The 23,107-nt window shown below is 34.5% G+C and overlaps 1 protein-coding gene across 1 annotated transcript in view; it reads left to right on the forward strand.

Annotated features, from left to right (window-relative positions):
• LOC149802151 (nuclear cap-binding protein subunit 1-like) overlaps nucleotides 1-21,092 on the forward strand; it is an 80,998-nt gene extending 59,906 nt beyond the window's left edge. The window contains exons 17-24 of the mRNA XM_089956561.1: nucleotides 2,903-3,022; nucleotides 6,067-6,166; nucleotides 8,125-8,218; nucleotides 11,947-12,050; nucleotides 14,841-14,955; nucleotides 15,368-15,493; nucleotides 16,910-17,023; nucleotides 19,980-21,092. Coding sequence (XP_089812687.1) covers nucleotides 2,903-3,022; nucleotides 6,067-6,166; nucleotides 8,125-8,218; nucleotides 11,947-12,050; nucleotides 14,841-14,955; nucleotides 15,368-15,493; nucleotides 16,910-17,023; nucleotides 19,980-20,093 — 887 coding nt within the window. The 3' untranslated portion in view covers nucleotides 20,094-21,092. The remainder of the gene's footprint in view (nucleotides 1-2,902; nucleotides 3,023-6,066; nucleotides 6,167-8,124; nucleotides 8,219-11,946; nucleotides 12,051-14,840; nucleotides 14,956-15,367; nucleotides 15,494-16,909; nucleotides 17,024-19,979) is intronic.
• Nucleotides 21,093-23,107: the final 2,015 nt, after the last annotated feature.

Genomic DNA, 23,107 nt, shown 5'->3' on the forward strand with positions numbered 1-23,107 from the left:
TGCACACACTTGAACATATATAGTACCGAGTTTCTGAGCTTTGACAAAAGCACCAATGTGGTGAACATGGCAACCTTCATTTCTTCTTCAAATACATTTACCTGATCATAGTACCATATGATTACTACAACTGAATTGCAAATCCAGCTATCTCAGGCTAAAATGTAAAGCAAAGGGAGCTAAAAGTTGTCTGGCATATATTTGGTGGTCAAGCAGAGTGCACTGCCTTTGATATGAAGATTGGTGTCTGATCCCACGTGTACTTTATTACTACTTCCACTTGCATTGAGAGGAGAGAGAGAGGCCTGGCAAATCAACATTAGGGGTTTCTGTTATTCAGCTATAGAGCAAATTGGAAAAGATTTTAATCTTCATTTATATTTCCAATTAATTCTTGTTCTTTTCTGTCTGAGATGAAGTTTTGCTATCTTTTGTTGAATTACAGCTTTGTCATAAATATACAGGGTAGGTGCTGTTTTGGAGTGACCTGTATAGGTCATTAGAACTGCATTCAATAATGTGTAATCAACTTTGGTTTATTTTGCAACATAATTATTGACATTACGTTGAACAGGTCATTTTTTTGTCTATAAGAAAATATAATTCTTTTGTCTACTAAATACTATAATTGTTTTGCAGTGTCCATCTAACTTAGTTTAAACAACCTTTGCATGTTTACTGGTTAAAATTCAGGTAATGTCAAGATGCATATACAGTGTGACCCCGATATAACATGCTGTTATAATGTGTGAATATTTTTATATTTGTTTGGTCACAAAAGTGTATTTTTCAAAGTATGAAAACTGATGTATAAATAGTTAATTATCATTTGGGGAAGAGATGGTGTACAAATTCATATATATTATGATCGTAGCTTAGATCATGAGATGTGGATGAAACTTCTTAGAGCAGACAGGCATTTTTACACTAAAAGACATGACTGATCAGATAAAGGACAAAGCAACACTGCTTTACAAATTTTGTATACAAGTTAATATGAGAGTAATGCAATACAGCACTTGAGCACTTTGGCATGCAGAATTTGTGGACCTCACAATGAGTCAGCAAAAGTTAGACATGTTAAAGTGAGTGTTGAATATAACACAAATTTTCAGTATGTTTTGTTTTGGTATTCTGGATCTAATCCACATAGAATTTGCCAATTTTTCCCCAAGTATTTTGACCTGCAGATCCAGTTTATTAGTAAAAACAAAACATGTACAGTTTTAGCTTTAGCCGCAATGAAGTAGGGGTACTAATACTGGTACTAGTAATATAAAGATGACACTTTAATGCTTGATTACACTTTTTGCCACTTGTATTAGCAAAAATTTTGCTTTATCCTCTCTTGGGGTTGGGATGTATGAGCAAATTCTGTAGTAAATAATGTTCCTTCAAGAACACTTACCATATCAGATTACCAACACATTTCCTACACCTCTCTGTAACTGCTTATGTCCTTTATACTGTATTGCTCAGCTTAAACTGGTAGAAATCCATTTGATGGATAGCCACCTAGCCGGGAAAGCAATGTACATAGACTGAATAGATGAGAGGGATGAATTTGAAAAATAGTGGAGTTTATTTTCTATTGTTAATGTGATCAAGTAAGTATTCTTAGAGAACCATAATTTACTAAACATTTACTATCTCTTTTCAGGGTTATATAACTTCCATTGCTTGACATCAGTCCTCCCTTGTTAGATAAAATTTAAAAAAATGGTGTAAGGTTTAATTTAGATTTTGTATTTTAATGAAACACATTGTATAATTTGAGAAGAATTGTGTGAAATGAATGAATGTCCAAGTTCATGCTGATGTCTTTTCGGGAAACCACACTATAATATACAGATTTAGGAGAGGGGAGATCACTGCATAAATATTGAAAATTGGTGCTGGCTGTTTGGTGTTATTAATTAGTATAAATAATCTGAAGTAATACAGTATCACATGAAAGATTATCTTTGATAATGTTTGAAATTATCTTCATTATAAAAAATATTATATGGAAGATTTTATCTGAAATTGATTTAAACAGCAAAGTTTCTGGTTTGTTGTCCAGCAACAAATCAGATTTCAACCAATTTTAAAAAGGGTTATTTATGTTCTTAATTTACATTATTTAACATTATTTATGGTTGTGGTCATGTAGAAGCCTCTATATCAGCTGACAAAATCTGCAGCAAAATTTGTCAGAAAAAGAAATGTTTTCAGTTTTACAAAAATTTCATTACCTGAGAACGATTTTAAAACTTTTTCTACTCTGACTTACTGTTGATTATGAAGATTTAGCCAGGTCCTGATTTTGCAGAATGAGAAGGCTTCACTAGATTATATTGCCTGATACATATTGTTCATAAAAAAATTCCACTGGAATGTCACTGCTTGTGAAAGACAAAATTTTCAGTGAGCTTTCAGAGATTTTTTTTTTATTTGGAGAAAATTTAAAAGTACATGCACTGGAACCTGTACTTCAGCCTATCAGTAAAAGGCCATGGAGCATTTGTGTTCAAATGTATATTACATGCCACCATATCTGTGCAAAAAAAGAATGGGATGGGGTGTGTGGGGATAACTACATAAATGTTGAAAATTAGAACTGGTTGCATTTTGTTATATTTTAATGAGGTTTTATTTTTTTTATCAATAAGATGATCAAAAATCAATTATTACATGTTCGTTTCTTTTCTCCAATAACTTGTCACTGTCAGAATCGTGCAGCATTTATCAATACTGCACTGCATTATACTGAATAAATGTCTAGTTATTGCTTTTAATGATGCAATTTTAAATAATCCACTAGCATGGTTTTTGAAAACTTTTGCAATGTTAGAGTGTAGTGAAGGGTAGTTGTATGCACATGCGGCATCTTTTAATCTTTATTATTAATGTTGATTTTTAGGTTCTCTGCCAGGCACAATGATTGCCCATCAACTGATGCAGGCCATCAAAAGCAAGTGTACACCAGAGGAAGCAATGGCCATTATTAAAGATCTGCCTAATCCTCTCTCAGATGACGACAGTAAGTAGATTTCATTTCTGTTGAGATAATAATGAAAGACATGAAAATTTACAGCATCGTCAGAGTATGAAGTCTCATTACTGAAAACGTTTGCATCCTAGATGTACAGTGCATCATAATTATGAATGGAAAATAATCCTATCTTGCATTTCGTGTGATACAGAAATCAGGAGTAGAACTCAGAACTCAGAATGATTCTCTTTAATAATCCATGAAGTAGATGATGTTTAAAGAAGAGCAATAGCAGAAATGAGCAAATTGTATAAGGAACATTTTTTCTGCCACATTCATTTGCACCTTCTTTTGTAGGTTTACCTGTATTGAGTGTTGATTTAAATTTTTATTCTATAGTAGTCATGTTCTCAATCCTACCTGACAGCATCCAGTCTGCTTTGCTGTATTTAGATATTGTCTCAATCCTACCTGACAGCATCCAGTCTGCTTTGGTTATTTAGATGTTCTATCAATCCTAATTGACAGCATCTAGTCTGCTTTGCTGTATTTAGATATTGTCTCAATCCTACCTGACAGCATCCAGTCTGCTTTGGTTATTTAGATGTTCTATCAATCCTACCTGACAGCATCTAGTCTGCTTTGCTGTATTTAGATATTGTCTCAATCCTACCTGACAGCATCCAGTCTGCTTTGGTTATTTAGATGTTCTATCAATCCTACCTGACAGCATCTAGTCTGCTTTGCTGTATTTAGATATTGTCTCAATCCTACCTGACAGCATCTAGTCTGCTTTGCTATATTTTGATACTGTCTCATCTCAATCCTTACATGACAGCATCTAATCTTTTGCTATATTTTGATACTGTCTCAATCCTTACATGACAGCATCTAGTCTGCTTTGCTATATTTTGATACTGTCTCAATCCTTACATGACAGCATCTAGTCTGCTTTGCTATATTTGGATACTGTCTCAGTCCTTACATTACAGCATCTAGTCTTCTTTGCTGTATTTTGATACTGTCTCAACCCTTACATGACAGCATCTAGTCTGCTTTGCTGTATTTTGAGACTGTCTCAATCCTTACATTACAGCATCTATTCTGCTGCTGTATTTTGATACATGTCTCAATCCGTACATTACAACATCTAGTCTGCTTTGCTGTATTTTGATACTGTCTCAATCCTTACATTACAGTGTCTAGTCTGCTTTCTCTATTTTGATACTGTCTCAATCCGTACATTACAGCATCTAGTCTGCTTTGCTGTATTTAGTATCCCTAATATTTTTTCCTCATATACACTTTCAAATTTAATTACCAAAATGGAAGAAACATGGCGTTAAATTAAACAACACAAAACTGTGATTCATAATTTCAATTCATATGAAAGCCTTGTGTCTTTATTTATCACAAATTAAAGCTTCATGTGTGAACTTTTTTTAAAGATCTTGGTTGAGGTTGGTTATTAGCAAATGACTATAATTATTATACCTTTAAATGTGGAGACAATTTGTGTTAGACTAGACAAGAATAGACATAATATAAAGCCTGGAAGATGGGTTACATAGGTTTTGTTCTTACAATGGTACATAAGCCTTCTGTGTGAAATGGTCAACTATGAAGTTGTGTGAGCCATCAGTTGTTAAGTTATGGAAGCCATGTGACTGATATCTTATTTTTTTGAGTTTAATTTGAGGCAATGCCCTATCCATCTTAAAAGTTGATTCAAACTTTTGAGTCATAAGAATTACAAAGTTATGTGCATCAGGCATGAAATGTAGGAAGCATTTTGACTAATACAATATTCAGTGAGTTACATGGAGTTCAAAATTACATGAAACTTGTTTCTTGAATTTGACATCTTAGAAACACTCGTACAAGAATCATTTGTCTAGCTGTGGTGTTTATTTGACTTACAGTTTGAGACTGAACTGTATTACAGATCTGTTTAATCTTGCATCCTTGTTATGGTGTCTGATGTTTGAATTTTATAATTTGAGACTGGAATCTTCTGTGTACTCATTAAGTCTTACATCTTTGTTATGATGTTTAATAGTTGACTTATAATTTGAGACTGGAATCTTCTGTGTACTCATTAAGTCTTACATCTTTGTTATGATGTTTAATAGTTGACTTATAATTTGAGACTGGAATCTTCTATGTACTCATTAAGTCTTACATCTTTGATATCATGTTTAATAGTTGACTTATAATTTGAGACTGGAATCTTCTATGCATTCATTAAGTCTTACATCTTTGTTATGATGTCTAATTTGGACAGAGCTGTAGTGTTTGTATTCATTTCCATTTTAACATGAATATTTTTAGATGCATCACATTAAAAGTTTTTAATTCCAAATATGCCATTAACTTGCTCTATACTGTAGTTAGAGATTAAATATAAAACTAAGGATATGTAATTAATGCAAAAACAACCAAGATGTTTTGTTTTTTGTCGCAAAAAATAATTCATCTGATATAGAGTATAGATGCATCTGAACCTTACAGTCTCAGCATATATTGAATGCAATCTGTTTTTACTGCCTGCAAGAAAACATTAATGTGTTTCTTGATTATTTAAACTAACATTTATTCAAACCAGCTGCATGCCTTATGCCATATATCCTGACCCACTGCATGCCTTATGCCATATATCCCAACCAACTGCATACCTTATGCCATTTATCCAAACCAACAGCATGCCTTATGCCATTTATCCCAACCAACAGCATGCCTTATGCTATTTATCTCAACCAATGGCATGCCTTATGCCATATATCCCAACCAACTGCATGCCTTATGCCATTTATCCAAACCAACAGCATACCTTATGCCATTTATCCCATCCAATGGCATGCCTTATGCCATATATAATCACATTTCAGTCAGATCCAGATACAAATAAAAGAGAGACCATGACCTGCTACAGCATAATGCACTGAGAGATCAAGCTTTACATTGTTGTTGTACTGGTTTGTACTAACAAACTGCATAGACCTGGATTTGTCAGCCAATGATGCATTTGGAATAAACTTGTACACAAGTATAAATAGTATGTTACATGTATTTTATTCTAAATTTTCATCCAGGTGAGCCTAATTACCATCCCCTGAGAATAGATGTCTTCACCTCTACTCTGTTATACCTGGGAAGCAAGTCCTTCAGCCATTCCTTTGCTGCAATTGCAAAGTATGTTGAGTAACATCAAATTCATGTTAGGAACTGATTGGACCATCAAATGTTAAGATACTTAAAAATTTTTTTAGTTTGCTTCTATTTTTACAGGCCACAATATATTGAAATATTAAATATATTAAGATATATTCATATATAAACAGTTACAGTAATGACCTAATTAGTAGATATCAAGACATATACATGACCTAATAGATATCGAGACATATACATGACCTAATTAGTAGATATCAAGACATGTACATTACCTTTCCAGTTGCAATGGCATCATCATGGTTGTCAGCAGTGTAAGTATTTTGTGTTAAAAGATTTTTCAAAAGTCAAACACCAGACTTCATAGCACTGTTTGCACACAAGACTGTTTCACATAAACCATCTCTGTTGATAGGGTATTGGTTAACATGGCATAAATTAGTCATACCTTTCGTAGCATACATGACTGGTTGGCAGAATGGATGAAGTCCGTTGATCCAGAAGTAACTGACAGCTTTTGTCATGGAAACATGCATGCAAATTTGCAATTTTTGTGGTAGATTTTATACTTACAAAAAAATTTCTAAGGAGCTGAAGTTTTGATCTTTTCTCATTGAACACAGCTTTTTTTTTCTTGAAGCAGTTTAACATTATCTTACTGTTTTTTTTTGTTTTAAAATCCTTCTTATCCCACAAAGAGGTACCATGTGGAGATGCAGGAGCATTGTGGTAATCATCTTTTTTGTCTGACCTTTAGTTCCTCTATCTATCCAGTCACACTTCTTTAACCAACAATATTCTGCAAACCATTCACATAATTGGAGGCCATTTGGTATGCGAATTGAATGTTGCACGTAGATATGCATTTTAAAGGTTTTGTCTTTTCTGGTCCAATTTTGACGGAGTTATTGCTCTTTTCTGAGCAATTTTATCTCTCCACTAATGCTGGTCCATGTAACCACCATAGCTAGAAACTATTCTATATAGTCTGATACAGTTTGGCATGTAAATAATCTCATCGACCTAATTGTGACATTTATGGGTTTTGTCTTTGCAGCACTTATATTGGATGACATTTGGTGATGTGCCTATTATGCATCGATACTCTCTTTAAAGATTTCACCTTTTCTGATTTGATTTTGACTGAGTTATTGTAATTTTTTAAGCGATTTTAAATCTCCATTACAGGAGATCCTTCGAACCAGCATAGCTTAGGAAACATTGAGCATATTTTAATGCAATTTGGTGTGTACAATGGTTTCTGGACCTAGATGTGCATTATATGGGCTTCATTTTGCTGCCTCCATTTTGAACTGAGTTATGGCCCTTGACAGTTAAAATCGTATGTTTACATGAAATGCTATTTGTAACCAGCATAGCTCAGGAACCATTCAACATGTTCAGTTACAAGATGGTGTGTACATTGTCTCATAGACCTAGATATGCTTTTTATGGGTTTTGTCTTGTCAGCTCCATTAGGATAGAGTAATGGCCCTTGAGAAGAAATATCTTCACACAGGATGTTGATTGTGACTGTCATAGCTCAAGAATTATTCAATGCAATGTGATATGAAGATTGTCTCCTAGTCTTGCCTTTTATGGGTTTAGCCTTGCCGTGAGAAAAAAGCATCAGTTGTATTTATATTGAAGCACCAAAGTGCTCTCGGCATGTTCATTTGTCAAGTGCATCCAGAAAACAGAATTTTGTTAATTATTTTTCATGATAATAACCCAAAATCAAGATATATATGAATGGGAAACAGAACTTAGTTATTGTTGCTTTAGTAGGCTAGAATGCATCCACAAAATCAGACTTTTGTTAATTGTTTTTCATTATAATGACCCATGAATGGGAAACATAACTTTGTAATTGCTGCTTTAGTAGGCTAGAATTTTGTGATTATAATGGACAGATATCCTGACTATGGATCTGCTCCACTGTGCTAATAGTAACTCATAACTGACCTGTTGTTTTTCAGGTTTCACTTTGTGTTAAAGATGTTGTCAGATTCAGAAGAAGCTCAGATACACCTTCTCAGAACTTTATTTGAAGTCTGGAAAACCCATGAACAGGTAAATGATATTGTATCAAAACAAAGACAGACAAAACATGGAAACATTTGACTTGTACTTGAGTCTAATGTCTCGTGTAATATATTCTTCTCCTTCTCCTTTGTCTTTCTTCTTCCTCTTCCTCTTCTTCTTCTTCTTCTTATTATTATTATTATTGTTATTATTATTATTATTATCTTTATTATTATTATCCAGAGTCAGGGAAATTAATCGCTCTTTTTCTTCCTTGTCCCAGAACATAGGAAATTCAAGAAATGAACTTTAAAAATTTCTTAGCTTTCACAAATGAGAAATTATTGACTCCCATCCACACACACTCAACCTAATGCTTTCTTAAAAATGTTTAATCTTAAGTGATTATTTTAAGTTATGGGTCATTTTAACAAATAAAATCTTCTCAAGTGTTTGAGTCTTATATTTTATGACAGCAGCCATTTAGCAGGTTATGGTAGTCAATGCCTTTGTAATTGCTGAATGATCATTTTCATTGATGTAAGTGGCTTCTTCTAAATATAGAGCTAAACATAATTCATTGATTATTTCCTCATTTATTTTGTCTCAAAGTGATGAAATACAAGTACATTTGGAGAAAAGAGTTGGGAAGTATTTCAAGAAGTATGGTTATGTTGTTATTGCTGTTGTTGTAGATGTTACGCCATTTTTCAGCACACAATAAGCCATATATGGCAGCCAGTATAACTGGTGGAGGAAGAACCTGCGAAAACCCTTGTAAGAACCACGGACCAATTGGAAGCTACAGGCAAAACTTCTCACATACATTGTTGAGCTCAAGACTTGTTCCAAAATGGATAAGGGTGAGATGGTAGATGGTAGTGCTTGGTGAAGGCAAGCGCTTTAGACCACCTGGGCCCTAGGATGGTTATAAACTGTTTATTATGCAAGATGTGTCATTGCATGTTTGGCTGAAGGGGAAACCCTTAAGTTCATGCAACTTATAAATAAATCATTTCAGCAAACTCTTTGTACACAGATTGGAAGTCATGATCGGAATAAGTAACTTGTCATAATAGAGGAACAAACAGTCTAAGCCAATCAAAAATGAGCTTTCAATGTGTTTTCCAAAACTGAAATGTTCTAATACATACAGTGCATTAAAGAACAATTTGGTTTCTGCAAAACAACTTTACAAGGAATGGTTTTAACCAGATTTTATGTGTAACTTGATAATGATTAGGTCTCAAAAGAGTTTAATTTTGGGGACCTAGATTCGCCTCTTTCAAACACACACTTGTTTCTTCGGTTTGACTTTTTCAAGGATTGATGGACTTCAGTGGTATTTTGCATTCACTTATGTAATAATGAGGCCTTGAATGAAATTGATTTCCAGTGATATGTAACATTTACATGAGTTATGCCCCCTGATTGACCATCCATCTGACATTGGATCCTGTAGTATCACTTTTTCCAAGATTTTGCATTTCAGCCCAATATTGTATTACATTGAGAAAGTCTTGAATATTCAGTTTTGTTGGCGTTATTTACAGGAGTTATCCTTCCTGAGTGCCCATCCTCCTGACTTTGGTTTCTACTTTATTAAGCTTTGTTGGATTTCAACCAAATTTGGTATGTGGCTTTATATTGTTGAGATCATTCACCAGCATTTCACGTGATAATTTACAAGAGTTAGCTCCCAGTTGCCTAGCCACCTGACTTTGGTTTCTTCAGCATTATTTTACCAGGAATCATTGGAGAATCCTTTATACTGACTAAGCCATAAATGACTTTAACATTCAGCACTACATATTATTATTTAGAGGAGTTATAACCCTTGATTGTCTGAAGCTCTTCTTTATGATGCATTGATAACCAATAGCTCTAGTTTTTTTAAGGGCCCTGCATTCATATATTGGGTCTTTTAATAATCATTTTTAACATCAGTGCCCATCCATTAACACTTCTTGTAACCACTATATCTCAGCAAACCTTACACATATCTGATTGACATTTGGTAGGCATATTGCATATTATTTGTAGATCTGCTTTTTAAAGGTTTTGTCTTTTCAGATCCAAGTTTGATGGAGTTATTGTCTTTTTCGTATAAATATTACATATCCATTAGAGCAGATCCCTATAACCAGCATAGCATAAGAACTATTAGAAAAGACATGACGCAGTTTGGTGTGCAAATTGTATGATAGACCAATATTTGCCTTGTACGGGTATTTTCTTTTAAAATATCATTTTAAATAGAGTTATGGCCCTTGACAATGAACTTGATATCTTCACATAGTATGTTTGATTGCCAACAGCAAAACTCTTAACCCTTACACATAATTGGATACCATTTGGTAGGTGAATTGCCTGTTACATATAGCTATGCCTTTTGAATGTTTCATCTTTTCAGGTCCTAATTTGGCAGAGTTATTGCCCCTTGCTCAGTATTAATTATCCATTACAGCAGATCTCTGTAATCAGAATAGCTGAGGAACCATTCAACATACTATGATGCAATATTGATATGTACATTCTTTGTAGACCTAAATATGCATTATATTGATTTTGTCTTAATTCCGTTTTAGACAGAGTTATGAACTTTAACAATTACTTCTGTCTTTATATGGGATGTTGCTTGTAACAGGCATATTTCAAGAACCACTCAACATATTCAGATGTATCATGACACTGTATTTTAATGTTTTTTTAATTTTATTTTGTATACATTTTACTGAATTTTGAAATAATTACCTTATATATTTTATCTTATAGTACTTCAGGTTTAAATTTATTTGGAAGGTGTTGATCTTCCTAATGTTTCTTGTACCGTTCATTTCTGCATATTCACAACCTTACATTTAATTGGCACTATATAGCCCTTGTTGTGCTAAGGTGTCATTAATCACTAATACCTATCTACCTACATATCACATACTTACACATGATTATATAGGTTTAAATTAGAATAGTCATGGCCCTCAGATTGTTCATCTTCCTGACTTTGGCGTCTGCAAGAAAACTTGATCATATGTGTTGGACTTTGATATTTGATTTAATATGTGGCTTCAAATTTATGAGACCTTGAGTGCCTTTTGTTTCCAGCATTTTAAAGCATTTAAATGGGTAATGACACCTGATTGCCCATCCCCTTGTCTCTGGTTTCATTATCATACTTTCCTAAGCTTTATTGGATTTTGAACAAATTTGGCATACAGCTTTATATTGCGCATTATTATTTGCAAGAGTTATGATTCCTGATTCCACTTTCTTCCATGCCCTAACTTTAATGTCTGCAGCATAACTTTACTAAGGAATATTGCATTTCACCCCGAGTTATTTTGTACCTTTATGTTGATGTAATCTTGAATGCACTGGATTTCCAGTATTTCACATCATATAGAAAAGTTTTGGCACCAACATATCCGTCTTCTCCAAACTTGGTTTAGTTATATAACATCCTCTATTTAGAACCCTGTCAATCAAACTGTAAAGAGCAGGACCCATTCATTGCATCCACCAATACTTGTACTAGTCAGCGGCAGGACCCTTTGCATGAACCCATCAATACTGTGTATACTTGCTGATAAAAAAAGACCAACTGCAAACTGCATGGACTCATATCTGGAATCACATGTGCTGGCAGATCTGGGTCAGTAGAACAAACAACACAGACCCTTATCTGCTGGCACATTTTGCAATGGCAGATCAGGGTCTGTGTTGTTTGCAGTGTGTTTATGGTAGTTGACGTTTCATTGTAATCTGTTGTTTTCCAGATGATGGTAGTCCTGATTGACAAGCTTCTCAAAACACAGATTGTAGACTGCTCTGCAGTAGCCAGCTGGCTCTTCTCAAATGAAATGTCCACAGAATTCACAAAGTAAGATATAATGTTCTTGACTGATCTCTACAAATAATAATGGTTAATTGAGTTGTGTCTTATGCATTATCATCAAATTGTAATACTGTGCCACCTAAATTGAGATAGGATATACCATTGTGTGTATTTGTGTGTTTAAATTTTCATTTGCTCATAGCTCTAGTTAATTTTAGGGTCCTGCATTCATATACAGGATGAGAGAAAATCAATAAAAGATAGATGTGCTCTTAAAGGATAAAATGTCTTACATAAAACACATTAGGCAAATAATAAAAGTGGTTTTCCAGTTGACCGACCATCCAGTTTTAGTTGCTGACTCTAGCACATTTACCTCTTTGGTAAAAAGAAAATTTGATTTTTTTTTTAATTCCTGAAATTTATAATTTTTTTTAATTAAAAAAAGGTAATTTTTTTAAAAAAACGAACAAAACCCCCCAATATACCCTATTTCCAAAACTAGTGCATTAGGAAGCATATTGTTTTTAGCAGTTGCCCTACTTTAAGAAACATGCTGGTTTCTACTTTCAACTTTTGACCTCGGCTTCTATTTATAGCAGCTGTATAGCTTAGTTAGGAGAGAACAGACTGGTTTTCTAACTTTTAATCTTTGCTCGCAGATTCTTTGTTCTAGTTCAGAACAGACCCAGTCTGTAGGTATTTGGCGCTAAAAGTCAAGTCAGATTTATTTGAGTCGATGTGTGTTAGAGCAAAAATATTTTTCAAATAATTTCACAGATGGATTAAGAAAAGATGAAAAACCGATTTATAGATGAATACATGAATTACACAATACAGCATTCCATTCTGGGGATCTTCATGCCCCTTGCAGGCTGTGTGGAAAGGATTTTAATATTGGTTATGGTGGTAAAACAAATAACCTTGAATTAGCTCGTTTACCAACTCCAGTACTGAGGTAACTTCTTTTTATACAGCAGAACTAAATTGTGGACACAAATTTTATAAATGTAGATGCGTTATCTACCGAGTTCTTAAGAAAACACAGACAACCTCTAGCGGTAGAAGATTACATTGGTCCTTTGTTCAGACGGATGTTTCCTGATCCCAAAATTGCAGAAAATATGCATGTGCAAGAACAAAATCATCTAATATTATTAGGTGTTTAGCAGAAGTTAACTTCACTTAAAATTGCAGAAGCCATGAAAATTGGGCCGTTTAGTATTGCAAGAGACAGTAGTAGTGATTGTGACAAAAAGTTCTACCATAATTAACAGTAGATTCCACTGGAGAAAACATTTTATTTATTTGCTTGATAATACTTTGAATAAACTTAAGTTGGCATAATTGTATGGGGTTTTAAGCTGATACTGCATCAGTGATGACTGGAATTCATAAAGGAGTTGCATTCTGTATTTTGAAAAATGTCTCCATCATTGTACATATCAGGTTGTCTCTGTCATATGATGCACCATGCTGCAGGAAAGGCTGCTGATAAATTAGAAGGAGAACTCCTGAAGTATCAAGTTGGCACTCTACCTGACAATGTACTTCATATGGATAGAATTGATTTTTTCACGTTATTTCCCAGCTAAAAGACCCAATAACTGTAAGATATAAATTTCCTCTTCTTTGTCAGGTTATGAAAGGAATATTGGTTCTTTACCATTCTAATGCTGACTGTGAGAGATTGTTCACAAAAATTAAACTGAATTCAGATCCGGGCTCTCTAACTCAGCGCTTAGTGCTTTATTGGTGTGCAAAACATTCATAATCTCAGCTGGTACAAAGTGTTTTGAAATGTAGTATGAGAGTCGGTTGCTTTTTAAAGCTCAGAGTGTTCAGTACATAAACTTGGAGCAGTAATTGATGTTAAAATTCCAGAGGGATAAATAAATCATTTTGTACATATGCATTGAATTTTTATCATGTTACACCACTCCCTCGATAACTCGTGCACATCGGGGTCCAGAAACATCGACTGCACTATAAGTGAGGCGCGAGTTATCGAGGGACCTATAAAATAAGCCCAAAACCAATAAAGTGACTGACGACATAACGGAGAAATGGGGGGGGGGTAGGCAGATTATACTGCTGAATACTCACTTTATAATCGTTCTGAGATTAACTGTTTATAAATATCTCTTCATAACGGTGTACTTTATTATTTCCTCATAGGACAACATTAATTTCAGGATAAATTACATTATATTGAGGCGATCATCGAAAACATTATTCCACGTGGTTTCCGTTCCCTTAACATGTGTACCACTTCACACATTGTGTACTATGTCACTAATTTTTATGTTGAATTGGATACATTCTAGTTTTATTGTTTGATCCAAATTAGACGGGTTTTTTTATATACAAAAGATCGACTCTTTTCGAGAAACAGTGTCGATCGATCGATAGATAGATAAATAGATTTGAATGTGATAGAAGTAAAATGGAAAAAAAAACAAAAAAAAAAAACAAGGGTTAATCATGATGCTAATTCATTTCAATAAAACAAATTTGGTGATTCAAAATTGGAAGGCTGGTTTTGAAGTTGCTGATGTTTGATAGCGTAATATATTTTCGAAGTTGTATAAATGATGTAAGGGACTATGCATTTTGACAAAAGAAAATTTGAGGAATTTATGATTTAGCCATTAGATCAAACTTTTCATAATCTGAAATGAACTGTTTCCGAGAAAACCAAGCACTAGCAGATCAGGGTCTTTCTTATTTTCATATGACTCTTGCTGTTTGCAGTTGTTTGTGCATTTGTCACAAATATTGTACTTTTTGCATTCATTATAAAGATCAATAAAATGAGATTTTGTTTATATTTAGGTTCTATGTATGGGAAATCATGCACAGCACCATCAAGAAGATGAGCAAACATGTGGAGAAACTGCAGAAAGAGGCTGAAGAGGCACGAGACAGGCTTGAAGCAGCTAGACGGAGGGTAAAATAAAATGTTCTTGAGATTTTGTCTTGGCACTCAGGTTTTGTTGGGTTTTTTTTGGTCATAAATGTAGTTTTTAATTTGGAAATTTGCAAATCTAATGTCCTGGTGAATGTTCAGTGCACACTGTCATTAATGGTTGACAATTTCGATGTAACTGTATAGACTGATTAAGGCAGATGGCATGTTAAGCAAGTAAAATACAAGTAGACATCAATAGAATCATTATGTTTGTACAAAGTGGGTGAATTCTGCATTTTAGTAACATAAATGTTTGCATTATGCTAATTGATTTATTTTGTTAATGCATAATACAAGTAGTAAAATGTTTTCAAACTTTGTTCTTTTCCAAATCATTATGGTAATAAAATTTGTATGATTTACAATAGTTCTTTTTTTCTGTCCTTTCCAGATGGCCGATGGTTTGGACTATGATGAGGAAGAAGAAATGCCCTCAGAGGAGAAAGTGGAAAGGATGGAGGAGAAATTGGAGATTGTGCAAAACCAGCAGAAGAGGTTATTCCTCATCATATTCCAGGTAATTATGCTCAGCCAATAGTGTTTTGTTTGTATTTTCCTTTTTTAATTCTTTGTCAAACATGCTTTGGCAGAAGCTAAGCGTAGTGATTGGTTTGATGCCCATGTACATCCATATGTCGGTTGTCCATATGTACAACCTGTCCATGAATAGAATTGCCCTCGATCTTAATATTTGTTTTATCTTGACAGTTTCTCAATTACAGTTGGCCACAGTGCCACATTATTTGGTATGTGGATACAACTTGATGTGTAAAACACTAATTAACCAAAACCGCATGGTGGGTTTGACATGCAGGCCATGGCCAGTTTCTTAATCTTCCATTGAGTGTGCAATCTTTGGGGTCAACCAATGGTAGACCAATTTGTGATGAGGTGGAACAACATATTGCCTGTCTTTGTCTCCCCATTCCTGGATCTGTGTTAATGGGCTGTTGCTGCCCTTCAATCAGCTAGGAGGGAATCTAGGCCTGTACTCCCACCCCCCAGCAGTTTTGATCTCAAAGGCAATGCAGAAAATGAGGTGCAGAGATTGCAAAATAATCCTGATTGCCCCTCTCTGATGATAGACATGAACAAGAAAATCCTAGTGACCCCAGAGTTTCTCTAACAGGCATGGTCGCTAATGCATCACCCACATCCAGAGAAACTTCTGCATCATGCATGACTCTTGACTCTGGAGGTAGCCGAAGTATCTTTTTAAAGTTAGTGTGATTGGTTAAGTATTTTTGGAGAAACATAATTTGCTGTGTCTTGTGAGAAAGGAGATCTGATATGACATTCAGAGCTTTTATCTGATACACCTTTCATTTCAGAAGGCCAATTTGACCTATTAGCACGAATATCAGCAGCTAAATAGGCTACCTTCCCAGGTGTATCATCAGTTTTGTAATTATTTGGGTCACTCTGCTACTTATACTGAATTTTAAGGCCTGATCTCTTTGATTGGTGCAGTCTTTTGTTTATATCTCAAACAAGACTCAAAGTTTCTGCATGCATATGAGAAGATCACAGTTTGAACCAACTCCATGGTTAAGAGATTAACTCCATCTATTACCTATGCACAAATAATGTATTTTGAAGAAGAACTTTTTTGAGTAAAATATGTGTCATTAATATTTATCCAGTCATAATATGAGTGCTTCCCCTCTCAAACCCTCCTTGCAGTTACATCGCTGGAAGAAAGTGCACTTCTGCTATTGCAGTAACTGATTGTGACTCCCTCTGTACATGGGGAGACCACTTTAATCTGACTTTCTGTTTGAATGAACAGATGATGTTTTAGGATTTTGAGTATGGTGCAGAAGCAAGCCAATTAACAAGACACTGGTGGACTTGTTATGTATATATTGCATTACTTTTTTATGTAGATGGTCTTATGTCAGTTTCTTTACGTTTTGTGCATATTCCTTTACAGAGATTCATCATGATCCTTACGGATCACCTATCTCGGTGTGAGAGCAAGGGGCATGACTACAACACACCCTGGTATAAATGGGTAATTGAGAGGTTACAGCAAGCTTTCCTGTTGGTAAGCAGAAACTTTTACTATAAATTCTAAGAAATGGCAATTCGGCTATTGTTATTCTCCTTCAGTCCACATATATTGTTTCTTTATGAAACATGTCTTGTTTATTATACTCTCACCTCTAATGAGGCAGAAATATATAAAAAAAATCATCGTTTCTGGCCAGCTGGAATCCAGTCTGTATAGTGCAATGAGTTACTTCAGAGTCAATTGATTGCCCTAAAACTTTGTTAATATTGTGGTCTTTACCTGAAGATTCACATATTGACAACTCGCTTTGTTTCTGGAATTTATATATGACTTATTGCCCATTTTGTCTGGCAGCAGTGTATGATACAAGCTCATCAGTGCAATTAGTCCTGCAGATTTTTAGGAAATTCCCTGAAACTTGGTAAATATTTTGACTATTACCTAAAAATAAGTCAATAAGTGACTTAACTTATCACACTCATGACATGATCCTGCTAGCACAAATAGTCCTTCATTGTTTAATGGATTGCCATGAAAGATTTTAAATATCATGTTCACCTAAAGATGTATATATCATTAGAGCTCATTTTGCCTTGTAGCTTAATGCTATGTATAACAGTGCTATCATTCATTTTGCCTTGTAGCTTAATGCTATGTATGACAGTGCTATCATTCATTTTGCCTTGTAGCTTAATGCTGTGTATGACAGTGCTATCATTCATTTTGCCTTGTAGCTTAATGCTGTGTATGACAGTGCTGTCATTCATTTTGCCTTGTAGCTTAATGCTATGTATGACAGTGCTATCATTCATTTTGCCTTGTAGCTTAATGCTATGTATGACAGTGCTATCATTCATTTTGCCTTGTAGCTTAATGCTATGTATGGCAGTGCTATCATTCATGTATGGCAGTGCTATCATTCATTTGCCTTGTAGCTTAATGCTATGTATGGCAGTGCTATCATTCATTTTGCCTTGTAGCTTAATGCTATGTATGACAGTGCTATCATTCATTTTGCCTTTTAGCTTAATGCTATGTATGACAGTGCTATCATTCATTTTGCTTTGTAGCTTAATGCTATGTATGACAGTGCTATCATTCATTTTGCCTTGTAGCTTAATGCTATGTATGGCAATGCTATCATTCATTTTGCCTTGTAGCTTAATGCTATGTATGACAGTGCTATCATTCATTTTGCCTTGTAGCTTAATGCTATGTATGACAGTGCTATCATTCATTTTGCCTTGTAGCTTAATGCTATGTGTGATTGTGCTATCATTCATTTTGCCTTGTAGCTTAATGCTATGTATGACAGTGCTATCATTCATTTTGCCTTGTAGCTTAATGCTATGTATGGCAGTGCTATCATCCATGTATGGCAGTGCTATCATTCATTTGCCTTGTAGCTTAATGCTATGTATGGCAGTGCTATCATTCATTTTGCCTTGTAGCTTAATGCTATGTATGACAGTGCTATCATTCATTTTGCCTTGTAGCTTAATGCTATGTATGACAGTGCTATCATTCATTTTGCTTTGTAGCTTAATGCTATGTATGACAGTGCTATCATTCATTTTGCCTTGTAGCTTAATGCTATGTATGGCAATGCTATCATTCATTTTGCCTTGTAGCTTAATGCTATGTATGACAGTGCTATCATTCATTTTGCCTTGTAGCTTAATGCTATGTATGACAGTGCTATCATTCATTTTGCCTTGTAGCTTAATGCTATGTATGACAGTGCTATCATTCATTTTGCCTTGTAGCTTAATGCTGTGTATGACAGTGCTATCATTCATTTTGCCTTGTAGCTTAATGCCGTATATGACACAACTTTATTAGTGTGGTTATCATCAGAAGATACACTTATCAAGAAATCACTGTTTTTCCCAAATTTTATATGAGTTATTGTACTTTTTGAATTTAAGCCTAATGCAGTGTATGACAGGCTCATTGGAACAAAACTAGTTCACAGTTTTCAGTGAATCACTAAGAACTTTAAACATGTTATAGTCATTATGTGAAGGTGCAAACATTGCAATTTTTGTTGGAGTTTTCCTGCAGCTGAGTGCAGTTTAGAAATAATCTTGTGAGTGCAGCTTGTCATGCAGTTTGTAATGAATTGCTGTGAAAACATGTTAAGATCATTATTTAATGATGCATTTATTGACATCTTTGCACTGTCATGAGTTTGCAAGAGCTATTGCCCTTTGCATTGAAAGCTACATGCCTTGTATTTCAAAATTGTGAATACATATATTCTTGTAGTTTTTTGTGGATTTGTTTTGATATTTAATGCATTTTATGGTCATGCTAATTAGACATGCATATTGACCAATCATTTTAATCTCACTGTCTTAGAAGAGTTGTATGCTTTTATTACTGCAGACTTCTGGGGAGGATGTGTATATTTACATAAGCAGATTTCTCATCATTTATATAATTGCTGATTGTTGTTGCTTTGTCACCCAAAGTTTCATGTACATTCACAGTATCTGCACTTTTAATGCAATTTTACGGAGCACTTGTGCCCATCCATGTTTGTATCTATTGTAAAAACAAAATTCCCCATAACCTGATTTTTCACATGTCAGGCAACTGCATAGAGGGGCAGAGGAAGACTGCCTCTAAAATAAGTTCATTTTTTGCAATTTATTTTGTGTCGGATAGTGACTACATGGTTTTGTTTTGAACTTAATCAGGTTTATACCTCAGATCCATTTTAAACAAATTGACATATAGAATAATTAAGTCAGAATATGCAATAGTTAAAGTGAAAAAAGTAAATTAGGCAATTAGAAATTATTGTAAATCATGTTAAATCTTAGATAATAGATTTATACCATTAGATAGGAAGGTATAATACAGATAGAAGTGCAGTATGTTATATATAATGAAATTTAGAGTACCTTTCTACTTTCACTTTAACATGACCTGTTTCGTATCAGTTTTATACACATATCAAAACATATACTTATTTCCTTTTCAGCACCATGAACTGGTTTTCAAGTACATCCAAACCCTGGAAAGTCTGCTGTTTACAAGTGATATAGATTTCCACATTCTGGAAATATTCCAACAATTCTGTGCTCTACGATCTTAATCCAACAGTATTGTGATGGGGATTGATCTAAGAACTATATTATCATTCCATCTGTAACAAGGAGGATAAAACAGACTTTACATCATTATAAGCTGACGTCAAGTAACTGGATAAATATAGTGACTGAAATGTTCTTAATATTTTGACAAAATTGAGCTTGTATCGCTTTTAGATAAACTAGTTTAAATTAGGGGATCTAGGTTGAGGAAAATTTAAAATTTTTCACTTGAAAAAATGGCAAGTTTGAGAAATGAGAAATGGTTTTATTATGGTGGTTGGTACAGTGCATTAAATGACTTGATTTGACAAAGCATTAATCCATGCTGATTTTGTGGTGTCTTTTTTACATCAACACTTTATGGCAGTGCGTATTATGTTGTGACCCTGCACTTGTTTATATTCTATATGATAACTAACCATTTGAAGAAACAGTTATCTTCTTTTCAAATCTACCATGACCATGACTCATTACCTTTAGATCCCCGAATCAATTGTTTTTTTAATACCTTATACCATCCTCAAAGTCTAGTTTGGAATAAAAGCAATTCTGCAAATTCCACTTTTCTTTATGCCATAATGACCTGGACCATTGATGTTTTGTCCCAGAAAATCAACAGGCTTCTTCCACCCCTCAGTGGTAAACCCCCACAAAGTTTGGAAAGATATATGTATTTTTACATCAAAATTTGGTTGGTCTGTGTTTCATTTCCATAATGAATGAGGGCATCATGGTACCAATTGAATCTACCTTCAAGCATAACACACGCTAGTAAGTAGGTAAACTCAAATTACATGTGAATGATAGTGACAGTTTATGCATATGTTCATGGCAGTTCAAGATTCAAAATGATAACATGCTAATGATGTGAGGTATTTAAATGTATAAATCATGGTTTTTATTTTAAAGCAAATTTAATGAAAAATGTTAACTTCAATTAAAATACATAGAAAAATACCCTGTGTTTTAAAGTACTGATGGAATAAATATTATTATCTCTCTCTCTCTCTCTCTCTCTCTCTCTATATATATATATATATATATATATGTGTGTGTGTGTGTGTGTGTGTGTGTGTGTGTGTGTGTTATTGCTTTCTCTCTTTTCTGTCATGCATTATGCACATAGAAATAAGAAATATAAATTATCTTCAAAAGGCATTAGCAGACAGCAGGCAGAATCAGCAAAATACATGCTCTATCAGTGGACTGTAACTACATGCAGTTCCAACAAGTTGAGTCAGTACCACTCATGATGGCCCCTGCTTTCTTTGCCAAAAACAGGCTTCCATTCATGGGAATCAGAATTTTGTAATGGAACTTTTTCTACTCTAGACACTTCATCTCAAGTTCATGTACAGGACCCAGTGTGAGCAATGAAGTGATGCATAAGAAGGATCAAGCTGTCTCATCAAGTGAGATCTCACCTCCTTTTATCCCTCACGGAGGAAAAGGATGATATATACAGACACTTTCATCCTCTCCGAACAAATGAATTTGATTCACATCTTGGCTCACTAAGTTTGGGCCGTCACCACAAACATTACATATGAGCAAAACTGTTAAGTCAAACATGCTGTGCGATGGAGATCCAAGTCCACTTTTCCAGCTTTTTCCTCAGAGATCTTCCATCCTAAAAGTTTCAGCTCTATCTGGTGGGACCTATAGTTGTGGCGCAGCATGTTACCTTCTTGGGTCATTTAACAGCTTTAAAGGTGGCGCTCACCAGATAATATGTACTTTTGAGAGAGTGACGTATGTAAGGTGAAGTAGTTCACATTTAAAACATGCACAGTGGAGAGAATGTTTGCATACCTCTATGCTACATTAATGTAATGTGGATGATATTTCTTTTGGATATTGTACTTTTGGAAATTTTACATGATTTAAGCACACTGCTAACTAAAATGACTGCTCCCTTGTGTTAAAAAATCAGTCTGAATTAGTCTAAAGTACACTATACATAGCAGCTATTAAAATAGGGAAAATGAATTTTGCCAGACTAGACAATACCAGCTTCTGAAAGTGCAATGAATGACTTACCAAATATATAAAATGTAAAAGAAGTTATCGGCTCTTTTTTATACAATTTACCTCTGAAGTTCAGGAAGTGAAAATGACCAAGTAGAGCTAGCACTTTTTTGAAAGGTGCACATTTGAAGTAAGGCCAAGCTGTATACTCTATAACCCATAGTACACCCATCAATCATACACCAAAATAAAGGGAATTAAAGGTTCTTTGCATTATACCTAAGATATACAAGGTCTTTTTTAAATAGCCAGTATAACCAGTGAGGAAATCCGGGGACATTCTTTTTCTTTAAAATCCTAACCCTATGCAAAATGCGAAACTGTATAGCGCCACCAAAAGGAATTGGCTTCATGACTTCCTCTTGAATATGATAGGGACATTTATTTTTCCCTTTCAAACTTACTCCCCAATATATGGAGTCTATTCTTCAAGTAGGTTATCTAGAATCTGTCTCACATATCTTAGGGGACCCGAGATGGTCTCTGAGATAAGGGGATGTATCTCCTTCCACCTTTTACCTATTCTCCTAAGGTATTATGATCAGGTAATGTATATGAAGTAGAAACCAATAAGCAAAACTAGTAAAATATGTTTCTTCAATAATACTTACCTGATCATAATACTCACACACCCTCCCCCCAGTTATATCCATACAGAGAGCATGCCTTCTGATCCAGCAGGAATTAAAATATTCACAAGATTTGGTGCCACTCCCAGTGTCAAGGGGAGATTACTCCAACTGTCACTAAGATAGGGTATAACTGAACATTTTAGCTAAAAAGATTTTTAGCCTGGGGGGGCTGGATTTGCAAGGTAGTAGCAGTTATCCTAAGGTATTATGAATGGGTAGGTATTGGTGAAACATATTTTACTACAATAACTGGTTTTTGTGTATTCATCAAGTTCAGAATTTCACTGAATTTGCCTGTGTCTAATTGGTTGGTTATAACATCTCATTTAATTACATAGTCCCCTTGAAATCATTAT

Source organism: Sinohyriopsis cumingii, chromosome 4 (assembly GCF_028554795.1).
Source record: "Sinohyriopsis cumingii isolate HCF-2022 chromosome 4, ASM2855479v2, whole genome shotgun sequence".
In the NCBI taxonomy this organism is placed as follows: domain Eukaryota; kingdom Metazoa; phylum Mollusca; class Bivalvia; order Unionida; family Unionidae; genus Sinohyriopsis; species Sinohyriopsis cumingii.